The 12,928-nt window shown below is 43.6% G+C and overlaps 1 protein-coding gene across 1 annotated transcript; it reads right to left on the bottom strand.

Annotated features, from left to right (window-relative positions):
- Positions 1-220: 220 nt before the first annotated feature.
- On the bottom strand, positions 221-4,981 carry ID4 (inhibitor of DNA binding 4). Its single transcript, XM_060109936.1, has 3 exons — positions 4,163-4,981; positions 3,714-3,772; positions 221-3,149 (listed from the first exon to the last, which is right to left on the bottom strand). The coding sequence occupies exons 1-2, from the start codon at positions 4,601-4,603 to the stop codon at positions 3,728-3,730; spliced, it is 486 nt and encodes a 161-aa protein (XP_059965919.1). The 5' UTR covers positions 4,604-4,981; the 3' UTR covers positions 221-3,149; positions 3,714-3,727.
- Between the last annotated feature and the right edge of the window lie 7,947 nt (positions 4,982-12,928).

Genomic DNA, 12,928 nt, shown 5'->3' with positions numbered 1-12,928 from the left:
AGATTTTCTTTCCATTCATATCACCACTTTCAAGACACATTTTTCATCACCTGGTAAGAAACACTGTAAATAATTGAGGTGATCCATCAAGAGACCCATTCTTGATAATGAAAAATTGCATAACTCAGTAGAAGTCAATTAAAAACCACGAACTTCAGAACCCTTTGCTCAGTGAAGATTTATTATTATAGAGGCATTTAATACAATAGATTATGGGGTCAAAATTTTTTAAAGTTCTAAAAAGTCAGTTAAATCTTGACAATAAACTTAAGATTTACACAATATCAAAGTATATTAGTTCTTCAAAATGAAAAGTTTTTTCTTTTCCCTCCTTTAACATAAAATGTCTGAGATGTTCAGGATTTTAAAACCACAGGAGAACACAATCCACGGTGAGACTTTTTTTTTTCCTTTGTAGGTTTTAAATGATTCTTACTCTTTGGTTGTGCCTATACAATGAAAAGTAGACAACAAATTAAATGAGGTAAGTCAGGATATTTTTCTCTGTTAAACCAAATATCTGAATAATTAGAACTACCTACAAAATGACTCAAAATGTTTTTGTTACCTGGTTACTTGGTTAGGACACAGCCAAAATTTAATAGAATGAACTATCTTATACCACTGCATATAATTTTAAAAAAATAAAGTGACTTTGTTTCTTTAGAGACATCCAGTGCTGTGTGAGTGGCCAAGGGGAAAATGCCAAGTCTCTCAAATGTAACATGCATAATACTTTTCTTGCCTTTTAGTGGTTTTCCATGGCCCACATATGAAATTAATTAAGGAGCAACACCTATCTTCAAAAATCAAAAATATTTATTTTGAGGTACCCAGTCTCCCAGCATAAGTTTAAACTGTGCTTAGATTTAGGTGGGATATGGTACTCAGGCCTGACAGAGGCCTAACTCCAGCCAACCCAGCACATGTGACTTGCTTCCTACTGAAATTAAACTGCCAAATAAAAAGGAGGGATTGTCCCCTTTCTTAATAACAACGAATGCAATCGTTAGAATTCTTCAGGTTTGGAATTCGAGCACGGCTTTTGTGTTTTCCTCTTAACGTGTGACAAGAATGAATAATATCAAAAATAAAAATAAACCTCATTTAAACAAGCAGTCCTCTGACTTTATAAGCCTCAACATCAAACACATCAAATTCTAAAACTACCTAAGACCCGTGAAATGTCAGAGCTGAGGGGATGACACGCTGGAGACAGGGAACAGACTTTTTAAATCTTTCAATTTTTTTGGAAACTGTTAGCATTAACTTTGTTCATTTCTGTTGAGATATTGCCACTTCAACTGACTACGAGAAGCCACATTTCATATTCATATAAATATTTGACTTTGACCTCATAAAAAGTCCCTTGGGTCTCTAATACTTTTATTCTTGTATAATCTAAAACAAATCCTTTCCTTTTAAAAATCAAACAGACCACGTTACACACACAGTTGACTATTTACAAAGCAGCCAATTAAATCCTACTTAATTCTCTCTCACTCTAAAAATTCCATCTAACTGGTGGGTAGAGTACTGATCACATTAAATGCATAATGCTCACAAGCCCTGAAAGTCCTATCTAACCTAGAAAACACTACCTTCCTTAAAGAGAAAAGAAAGTCTTAAAAATAAGTGTAAGGTTTTGAAGAAATGAGACCAGAAATCACAGTACAAGACAGATATATCTACTTTAATATTCACATGTAAAAGTTACACATCACAAGAAATTGGACAGTAGTTTAGCAGTTAACTAACATAGCTATAGTGAAAATCATTTTTATAAAAAAATAATCTAGATGCGGTCATCAGAATTTTTGGTCTACTTAAAGTTAATGTTTGAAGATCGACTTTTACCCCTGCTTGAAGGATTTGCCATTATGCCTTTCAAATTTTTTTCTCCCACTGTTGCCTATTAATATTCTTTGGAGGAAGGAAAGCAGAAACGTGTTCATTTCCAAGAGTCTGTCCTTTGGTAGCAAGCAGAGAACATTTTTCATTTCTATGATTTAATCTGTACAGACATGAAACTTAGTGACATTAAGCTTTAGTGTAAAATGAAGAATGATAAGCATTTTTTCACTTTGATTAAAACAGATTTCCTAAACTCGTAAGGATCCAAGCATTTCCCCATCCTGTAAGCAAAATCATTCAGAATCCATTTTGACCTCAGTTAAAAAACAAAAAACACACACTTACTCTTTATATATTACACTATCAAACCCTGTACTTAAAAACTGATAAAAGCATTTTATCAACATGTATGCTTCAAATACAAAGATTTCCATCTAGGTTAAAGAAAACACATTTGAATGGACTCAGAACAAGTTTATTTTGTGATTAAACATCTCATGCAGTCATGCAGGACCACTAGCTATAACTGTTACTTCCGAGTCTACAGGACACTGGGCAAAACAAAAACAAATTAAAAGCCAGGCCAAACAGAAAAGACATTCAAGATACCAAGAGCTCTTCAACTGAGCTGGAAAATAATTTTCCAAAAGAAATATTCCCATAGATTAAAAAAAACACACACGTAATATTTACAAAAAATATTTAATTAAAAATATCTTATAATTACAGTAGTCTATTAAAGCATATACTTTCTCACACTTATAGAACATCTCTATATATACACGGTATGAAATGTCACTCAGTTATCTATACAATATGTAACATTCCTGCAGGGAATAGAAAGTTCCCTGCCCCCTTATAATCATCTATTTTAAACAATAGATGTAAAAAAAATATCTACAATGCTCTGGTATATTAGTAAAGCTTCAAAACAAAAATTGAGCTCCTTGGTCACAAAGTAGGTTTCTAAAAGTCGGATTTGCTCTTGATCTTTTATCAGTCCTGTCACACTTAAGCTTAAAAGTTTAACTGCACCTCCAAAAAACACAGAAATGTACAATTCACAGCGGTTATAAATGAGACGAAAGAGAATACGTATGTAGAATGTTTATGAACGTGCAAAAAAAAAAGGATGAAAGTTTTATTTTTCTTCCCTCTCTCTCTTGGAATGACGAGTGAAACGTTTCTAGGATTTGCTGATGTTTTTTTCCTTTCCTCTGGTGGCTTTTTCTCTAACTTCTGCTCTTCCCCCTCCCTTTCTTGTGCTCCTGGCTCGGGCTCAGGCGGCCGCACACCTGTGGAAGAGGAATGAATAGAGGGGGTGTGTGAACCTTCCCGCTGCAGACTAACTGGCGCCACCGACCAAACTCAAGACATGCTTGATCAACAACCCAAAACAAACCACCGGGTCAGACTACACTCGCTGTCCGCCGCCCGGCCAGGCGCCGAGCAGGCAGCTGCGGGCCCCCGGGAAGCCCGAAGAGGGGATCCGAACTCCTGGGCCCTGCCTGCGTCCTCTTTCGTGGGTGTCAGAGCGCGCGGGGGGGGCCATCGGGCACCACGCCCACGAGGGTACCCTCCCTCGGCGGAAAGAGGGCAGTTAGCGCCCGCCGGTCGCTGGGGGCGGCACGGGGGGCGGCGGGAGCATGAGCTGATCTGTCTCCATTTAGAGTGAACCCCCAGCTGCTGAAGCTAAGTACGGCTTCACTTACTAACTGGGTGGTGGGGAGAGAGAAGGGGTGTCCGCCTCCTTGGGAATTTGCCCTCAGAAATGGTGGAGGCAAAGAACGCCGCTGTGGAAGGCGCCGGGGACGGGCGTCTCTGGCGACGGGCTCCCGAGAAGAGAAAGGCGCGCTCACCTGGACAGCTAAGCTCAGCGGCACAGAATGCTGTCGCCCTGCTTGTTCACCGCGCCGGCCTGGAACAGCAACGAACACCAAGGGAAAGGTGAGCAGGCGCGAACAACGCACTCGCCAAGGTCTTCCTCGATTCGTTCTCGGAACCCAGGCTGGCCCACCGACGCCCCCATCCCAGCCTACAGCCCTGGGGACGCCCCTTTCCCCGGGCACAGGCTGGACCTGACAGCCCACGGTGCGCACAGTCCTAGTCCCGCCCCGCGCGTTCACCCGGCCTGCGCTCGCTGCACCCAGCCCGCCGCTGGCGGCCCCCGGCGCCGGAGAAGCAGGAGGGTGCAATTGTCATTCTCGCCCCTGCCCCGAGGAAAAGGAAGCGCCCGCGTCCCACCACCCCGCCACCGCCCTCCTGGACTCCCACGGGGTTCGCCCCGGGCCGACAGCCGGCCTCTCACCGGGTCGGTGTTGAGCGCCGTGAGCGGGGTCCGCGGCGGCGCGGCCGGACAGGTCCCGGCCGGGTGGTGCGGCGGCGCCGGCGGCGGCGGCTGCCTCAGCAGAGCCGGGTGCGTCTCCAGCGCCAGCTGCAGGTCCAGGATGTAGTCGATAACGTGCTGGAGGATCTCCACTTTGCTCACTTTCTTGTTGGGCGGGATGGTGGGCACCAGCCTCCGCAGGCGGCTGTAGCAGTCGTTCATATCGCACTGCAGGCAGAGCGCCGGCTCGTCGGCCGCCGCCTCGGCCGCCTTGCAGCGCGCTGCCGCGGCCGCGGCCGCCGCGGCCGCGGAGCCGCCCAGGCTGTGGCCGTGCTCGGCCAGGCAGCGCAGCGCCAGCTCCCCGCCGCCGCAGCCCGACGGCGCCTTACGGCCCGAGGGGCGCACCGGGCTCACCGCCTTCATCGCGCGCGCCCTGCGCGAGCGGACCCGGTGGGGCGAGCGAGGGAGGCAGGCAAGCTCCAGGCCCCCGCCCGCGACCGGCTCCGCTCCCCTTGCCTTTGCGCCCCGCGCGCTCGGTCCGCGCTCGGGGCACCGCGAAGGTCCCGGCGATCCCGCGCCCAACAATTGACGGGAGGGTCGCTCCGGGTTTTGCGAGGGGATCTCTGCTCAATGGGCGACACTCGGCCGAGACCAAAAAGCAAGAAAAATCAAAAGCACCGGAAGGAAAGCAGCCCACCGGGTTCCCTAGTCACTCCCTTCGGACCTTCAACCCGACCGCCGCCGCTGCACTCCCCCTAGCCCGAGGTTTCCCCGCTCCGGGAACCGACTCACAACCGCGCCTCCGCTACGCTCTCGCACGGCCCGCCGCGCAGCTATATTTATAAGCCGCGCGCCCCGGGGGCGGGGCCAACGCATTGGCCGTGTCGCCGGGCGAGGGAGCAGAGCCGGGCTGGGCTCGCGGGCGGGTGCGCGGAGGGAGGCGACGAGGGCTGGGGCTCCGGGAGATGCTGGGGGGCGGGAGCTGGGCAACCCGAGTGGAGGGGTGGGCGGGGTTCTGGAGTGGCCAGCCAATCAGGCGGACGGTGCCACCTCAGGGAATGGCGCTCGGGCCAATGGGAAGGGCACTCCATTCCGTCAACGCCGTGGGTGGGGGCTCTGAGAAAAGAGCTGGGTGGGAGTCGGGCCAGGCTGGTGTGTGCCTTAGGGAGGGGAAAAGAGAGGGAGAAGTTCCTGCGAAGAACTGCGGGAATGTGCGGCTGGAATTCACTCTACCCCCGGCTTAGGCGGCTGTGGGAGCGCTGGGCCCTGCTCGAGGCTCTCCTGTCACTCCGAACAGCGCGGCACCCAGGGACCCTCCGCCACCCGTCACTCCATCCCTGGGATCCCAGCGCCTTAAGAAGGACGCTGTTCAAGAAGGCACGTTCGTTCTCCTCTCTATTTTCCCCCTCCATTTCTTTATTCGCCTTTTCACAATTGCTGAAACCATAATGATGGAATGGAATGCGGAGGCTTTCCGTTCCTGTTTTTAAAACGTTAAAGCTTAGGAGGAAAAAAAAAAGAAAAAGAAGGCCAAATGCAGATTTTTGGTGAAGGGACGTGTAAGTAAAACCAAAACGTCGTAGGGTTTTTCTTTTACCCATCTAGATGAAAAGTGGGCTCAAAAAATGCAGTTGTCTTCAGCATTAAATTAGAGCACGTAAATATTAAAAATGCATGGGCACGGAGTATTTAAAATTTCACCATGACATATAATATTAATCTGTTTTATGTAAAATTCATACCTGTAACTTAACGTAGGCCATTAATGCACTGCTTCACGTACCCCGCTTTAAATAAGATACTGAGAATGTCCAGAATCTCCTCCTTTTGCAACGAAGCATTAAAATTCACACTTCCAGTCCCTGGAGTCCTGCTTGGGCCCCACCCTGCAGAAAAGTCTGCTAATTAAAGACGTTTCTGTGTTAGATTTCTAATGGGAAAGCTGTCCTTCAATGGCTCAAAACAAAATTGCACAATGAACTTTGATAGGGCCTTGTGTGTACTCTGCAAGAAAAACTTGAGCCCTTCAGATAAGAAATGAGCATAAAAACTCTGTGTCAGTGGGGACATGAATTTTGTATGCCTTTACCCTGCAAACCTCCCACCTTTAGACAAGCTAGGAGATGAATTAACTCAAGAATTTTCTTAATTTATATACATGATACGGATTGATGCCTTCATTTTTATAGATAATTGAAAGAAAGAGATATGGACCTCATTTCTTCTTGTCTACCCTCTGTAAGGAAACCCTCCCTTCCTTCCCAGAACAGAAATACCTGAATCAGGCAGGAATTTTGTTTAACCACGTGGGTACTTTATGACTATTGCATTGCTGTTTCCCCAGAGCACATTCCTTTTCCCTGATGAAGTGAGGAGTGACCTTTTAATGCTGGTTTCACAGGTAGATGCAACAACCCTCCTCTCCCCTAATCCTTATGCGTTAAGGCCTCTGATAATTGCTTGGAAGCGAGTGACAGTCTCATTTACTCATGAGCATACCTAGATGGTCTACATACACACGTATCAAGAAACGCAGAATTAGAAAACCCAAAAGAAGGCTCTCTTCTAAATACAGGCATAGTTTTATATAGGCTTAAATTGATATAAATACACACAGAGTGAATATTGTCAATTTTGATAGAAAGCTGGGCAAGGGAGCCCTGCTGGGTGTAAGCTATTCCCCTGGAGCCAATCACATCAGCATAGGTGATAATAATAAAAGGATATATATACAGATGTTCCATTGATTTTTTTTCCTCCTACCTAGACTTTAAAAACTGCTCCAAAATTTAAAACCTAAGATTATTCTCTGCTTGCCAAAATGTAAGTATGCTAATATGCCCAGGGCACACTCACACTTCAGAACTTTACATGTCCTAGGTTGCTTAAAATTAAAATTTAAGTTTGAAATAGGTGACACAAAGGGACAGTCGTATCCATCTTTTTGGACTTGGTGAAACCTCAGAGAACCATGCCCTGGGTGTGGCCAGTGCCAGATACCAAAGTTTCAAGTTTTGGGGGGGTTGCTCTGTGTGTGACTGGCTTAAAGTCAGAAAGACTGAGCGACTTTGGGACTCTGGGGGGTAAGTTAAAGGAATGTACTCTGGCCACATGATCAAGAACACCCAGGAAAAATGTGATCTCCAAATCCTGCCAGCAGAGGAGGTAGAATCAGTTATTGTATCCCTCTTTGTGAAGGTGGGAAGGCAGGAAGATATTAAAAAAAAAAAAAATCAAAGTTCTACATAAAACACGATACAGTGGAAAGAAGGTATACATCCTGTGCTTTTTGGCCCAGGAAACGAGCGTCCTAGGAGCTACACAGCGTTATGTTTTTGATTTTTAGACACAGTCACTTACATGACGTCAAAGCTGAAGTCACGAAAGACTCCAGGCACTGATAGTTCAAAACAAGAGGTTACTCAGCACTTGTCAGCTTTTGGAAAAACCTTACAAGCAACATTATTTCTGCCGTGTAGAAAAAGAAATTCAGTTTCCCAGGACTCTCTTCCTTTTACTTCAAACTGCTTCCCTCGCGCTCGTAAAAGTAAGGCAGACTAGCCAAAAGCCCTTTGCCATGAAAGCGCTAGAGACTCCCAAAATATACCTCAATGGGAAACGGGGGTGAAATATTCATAGGAGAATTGCTAGGGAGTCCTGGTGACCAGAGTCATGTGTACACCCCTCCTCCAGACAAAGGGGTCTGCAGCTCTTTCTGGGGATGCTTTCTAGATGCTAATCAGACCCTGGCTGAACTGCAACACCCAGGCTCTCAGAATTCACAATCGCCCTGTGTTTACATGAAGCAAGGGTATCCAAGCATATTGTGCTATTCAGCCCAAATGCCTTTTTAGGACTTGATACTTCTTTCTCCATGGCCTGCAGTGAAACAGTGGGTGGGCTCAGGCACACAGATAAACATGAGCGTTCCCATGCCTTGGTCCCTCTCTGGATGTAAGTGGTCACTGAACAAGGCACATGCATTCTTTCCGGGCATAAGAAACCCCCATGTACTCTGCTGCAGGAATGTCCCTTGCTCCAAAGGAGTAAATTGGGCAATGAGGCAATTCAAACTCAAGGCTGCTTTATCTGGTACTAAGCATTACAGACTTACTTGTGCTACCCTTGGGCTGCTGATACCGGTCCCGGAAACGCTGATAACCTCTTGGTTTGCCCGGTCTTGGAAAAGGCTTATAGGAAGAGGACTTTATATACTGAACATAGCTGGGCAGTTGTGGCCATCAAAAATGCTTACTTCAGGAGTTTTGAAAGGTAGTCTGTTGAAATAAGATGTAGGTGATTTTTTAAAAAACTCTTCTTGGGCTTCCCTGGTGGCGCAGTGGTTGAGAATCTGCCTGCCAATGCAGGAGACACAGGTTCGAGCCCCGGTCTGGGAAGATCCCACATGCCGCGGAGCAACTAGGCCCGTGAGCCACAACTACTGAGCCTGCGCATCTGGAGCCTGTGCTCCGCAACAAGGGAGGAAGCAAAGTGAAAGGCCCGCGCACCGCGATGAAGAGTGGCCCCCGCTTGCCACAACTAGAGAAAGCCCTTGCGTAGAAACAAAGACCCAACACAGACAAAAAAAAAAAAAAAAAAAAAAGCTCTCCTCAGACAGATTAAGGACAGAAAATAAGAAGACAGAGGTGTCATTTGTTTTTACCTTAAGAGACATCAAGAACATGGGCTCAAAATCAGGCTGGGCTCCAGTTTTGGCTCCTTGATTTACTAGTTTTATATCATTAAGCTGGATCCTTAAATTCTTGTGCCTTTATATATGAAATGAAGATAAAACTATCTACTTCATAAGGTATTTGTAATATATATGCAAACTTATATAAAGTTTTTAGAATAGTGTCTGGCATATAATGTGTGCAAAAAATGTTAACATTTATTATTATTTTTGGTAAATAGTTCTTCCCAGTTCGTGGCTTGTCTTTTCATTCACTCAATCTTTTGAGAGCAGAAGTTTTTAATTTTGATGATGTATAGTTAATCAATTTGTTCTTTTAAGGATCATGCTTTTGGTATTGTATCTGTCTAAGAAATCTTTGCATAACCCAAGCTAACAAAGGTTTTCTCTTATGTTTTCTTCTAGAAGTTTTATAATTTTTAGGTAGGGTTGGTTTCACAGTCCTGCAACTTATTCAGTCACACAGTGTCCTGCTCATAGAAGGGCCCCATGCTTGGTTTAATGCTCTGCTATTAGCATTTTGAAATTCTCAGTAATTTCTGAACAAGGGGACCCGCATTTTCATTTTGCATTGGGCCCACATGATATGTAGCCAGTGCTGGTTTTATGTTTATGTTTAGGTCTATGATCTATTTTGAGGTTATTTTGGTATGTGGTTCAAGATATGGACTGAAGTTAATGTTTTTGCATATGCATATCCAATTGTTCCATTGAATTGCCTTTGCACCTTTGTCAAAAGTTGGTTGTATATGTGTATGGGTCTATTTCTGGCCTCTGAATTCTGTTCTGTTGGTCTATTTGTCTATTTTTACACTCTGACCACACTGTCTTGATTACAAGACATTTATAATGTCTTGAAATCAGGTAGTGCTGATTGGCAGATCTTCCAGCTTTGTTCTTTCTCAAAGTTGTTTGGCTAATCTGGAGATGCTGCGTTTCCGTAGGAATGTTAGAATCAGTTTGTGAATTTCTTCAAAAAAGGACTTGTACCCAAAATATATAAAGAACATATACCCAGAATATATAAAGAACCTTTAAAACTCAATAATAAGAAAACAAACAACCCAGTTAAAAAGTGGACACAAGACTCGATCGGACAATCCAGTTAAGTAAGATATACAAATGACGAATGAGCACATGAAAAGATGCTCAGCATCACTGATCATTTGGGTCACGCTTCAAAACTACAATGAGATACCACTACACACTTGTCAGAACTGCTAAAATTAAAAAGGCTGACCATACTAAATACGGGTGAAGATGTGGAACAACTGGAACTCTCTACACTGCTTGTCGGAATGTAAACGGAGAAAAATCACTTTGGAAAACAGTTTAGCAGTTTCTTAAAAAGTTAAACGTACACATATCATATGACCCATCCATTCCACTGCTAGACATTTATCCAAGAGAGATAAAATCATATATCCAGGGGCCACGAAGGGACATGAGAATGATGGATGTTTTTATTATCTTGATTGTGGTAATGGTTTCACCGATATATAATACGTTGAAACTTACCAAGTTGTACCTCATATCTATATCTATACCTATTGTATGCCAATTATATCTCCATAGAACTATTTAAAAGTATTAATTTTAAAAATTAACATTAGGATCTCAGAAGAGTCCCTTCCATGAATCCACCAGGGTTTGTTTTCTATCTTCCATAACTGGGCATTTTATAGTCTCGCTTTTTCTCTTTCTTTTAAACTCTGTATCAAATTGCTCTCAAGCAGGCATTTTAGGATTAACTGAATTCTGGTGAGATGCCCTCCAAAACAGGCATGAGACATATACTGCTTCAATGTATCAGCTGTCATGGTTATGCATTAACATATTCAATCACTTGCCAGAAGTGGATTCTGCTAAAACCACATCCATTCCTCCCTGTTCTGTATTGTTCTGATGTGACAGGGATTTGAGGCTCTGAGGAGGACTCAGCCTGATTATTTGAAATACTTTTCCCTTTTGCAAAAACTAAAGCTATGTTCTGGACTCTCATCTCCATGCTTCACCCCGGTTGTGACCTCTTCTGTCTCAATTACCGCAAATTAGCAGCTGCCTTGGGACAAATGCACACTGAGTGGAGAAGATAAGCAGCCTCATCATTCTGTTTTCAGGATGGCCTAGGACTTTTTCCTCTTCACCATTTCCTTCCCAAGAAAATAAACAATCTAACAGGATTAAATGCATTCATTTCCAGAGCAGGGAGCAAAAATTCCCAATAGGCACCATATTTTTGCCTTTAAAATCCTGTGGCTCAATCTGTAGCCTCAGCTTCTCCATCTGGCAAGAGAAGGGATTTACAGGGATGGAGTGAGGATTAGCTGCTTTGAAAGCCCCAGAGGAAAGGCAGTAAGTAAACAATAGGGGGCAGTATACTTGCGCATAATAGATACTCAATGTCCATTAATGTCTGTGCCATTATTGAAAGGGGCTTGTAATAGGTAAAATGGTTATGAAGATGCCAAAGAGACCAAGTTCCTGCTTTAGCTTATCATTATCCTTTAGCCTTTTGAGAAATTCAAAATAAAATTTATTTATTCATTTGTTTGCTTATTTATTTATTACTTAAAAATTCGTGCCAATAAATATTGATATATATTCCTCTGCTGCATTCTTTCTCGGAGCAGGTAATAATGTGAGGCTTTGCCAAGAAATGTTCTGCTCATAGCACAAATCATTGCTAGACTTAACTGATGGAGGGGTTTAGTTATATTTCCCTTTCTTTTAAAGTTAACACAAAATAATCTCAGAATATAGAAAGAGCACAATTAAATGTATTTTAACTACTTAGAGGAAAGATACTAAATAAACAGTAATTTGCTTCACATCTTGGAACTGAATGTTGAATAGGAATCCATCACAGTAAATCTGCCTTCGCTGAGAAAAAACCTTCCCATTTTGTTGATATCTAGGTCATGTTTCCTAAGAACAGACACAGTGTTCAAGAAACAGTTGCATTGGGGCTTCCATGGCGCAGTGGTTAAGAATCCGCCTGCCAATGCAAGGGACACGGGTTCGAGCCCTGGTCTGGGAAGATCACACATGCCGCGGAGTAACTAAGTCTATGTGCCACAACTACTGAGCCTGAGCTCTAGAGCCTGCAAGCCACAACTACTGAGCCCATGTGCCACAACTACTGAAGACCGTGCGCCTAGAGCCCGTGCTCTGCAACAGGAGAAGCCACTGCAATGAGAAGCCTGCACACTGCAACGAAGAGTAGCCCCCGCTTGCTGCAACTAGAGAAAGCCTGCGTGCAGCAATGAAGACCCAACGCAGCCAAAAATAAATATAAATAAATAAATTTATAAAAAGAAACAGTTGCATTATTTTTACCCTGAAGAGGAAATTTGGAGACATTTTTGTAGAACTCACGCAGCTGTCATTGGTTAGTGGATGGCTCACAATGTCAGCGAACTGTGTACCTGCGGTGGGAAATGAGTGTGTGGAAAGTAGATGAACAGCATGAAAACTCACTTGTATGTAGAATAATTAAACGAGTACATTTTTCTCCTAGTGCAAAAAAGCACCAAAGGAATTAAAGACGCAGAATTAAAGGAAAGAGACTGAGTTAACTTTGAACTTTATCAATGTTGGTAATTGTATATAAAAATAGTTCAGTTTGAACAGACCATCCCTTTGGGAAGGATTACAGGTAGAACTATTTTCTCTTGAATAAAATTAAATGATATTATAATCTTAAATACTTTTTCTTTAAAAATTTTTTTAATTTAATTTTATTTATTTTTTTATACAGCAGGTTCTTATTAGTCATCAGTTTTATACACATCAGTGTATACATGTCAATCCCAATCTCCCAATTCATCACACCACCACCCCCCTTGGTGTCCATACATTTGTTCTCTACATCTGTGTCTCTGTTTCTGCCTTGCAAACTGCTTCTTCTGTACCATTTTTCTAGGTTCCACAGATATGCGTTAATATGAGATATTTGTTTTTCTCTTTCTGACTTACTTCACTCTGTATGACAGTCTCTAGATCCATCCACGTCTCTACAAATGACCCAATTTCGTTCCTTTATATGGCTGGGT

Source organism: Mesoplodon densirostris, chromosome 10 (genome assembly GCF_025265405.1).
Source record: "Mesoplodon densirostris isolate mMesDen1 chromosome 10, mMesDen1 primary haplotype, whole genome shotgun sequence".
In the NCBI taxonomy this organism is placed as follows: domain Eukaryota; kingdom Metazoa; phylum Chordata; class Mammalia; order Artiodactyla; family Ziphiidae; genus Mesoplodon; species Mesoplodon densirostris.
The sequence above is the reverse complement of the archived record's forward strand: the minus strand, read 5'-3'. Positions and strand labels throughout refer to the sequence as shown.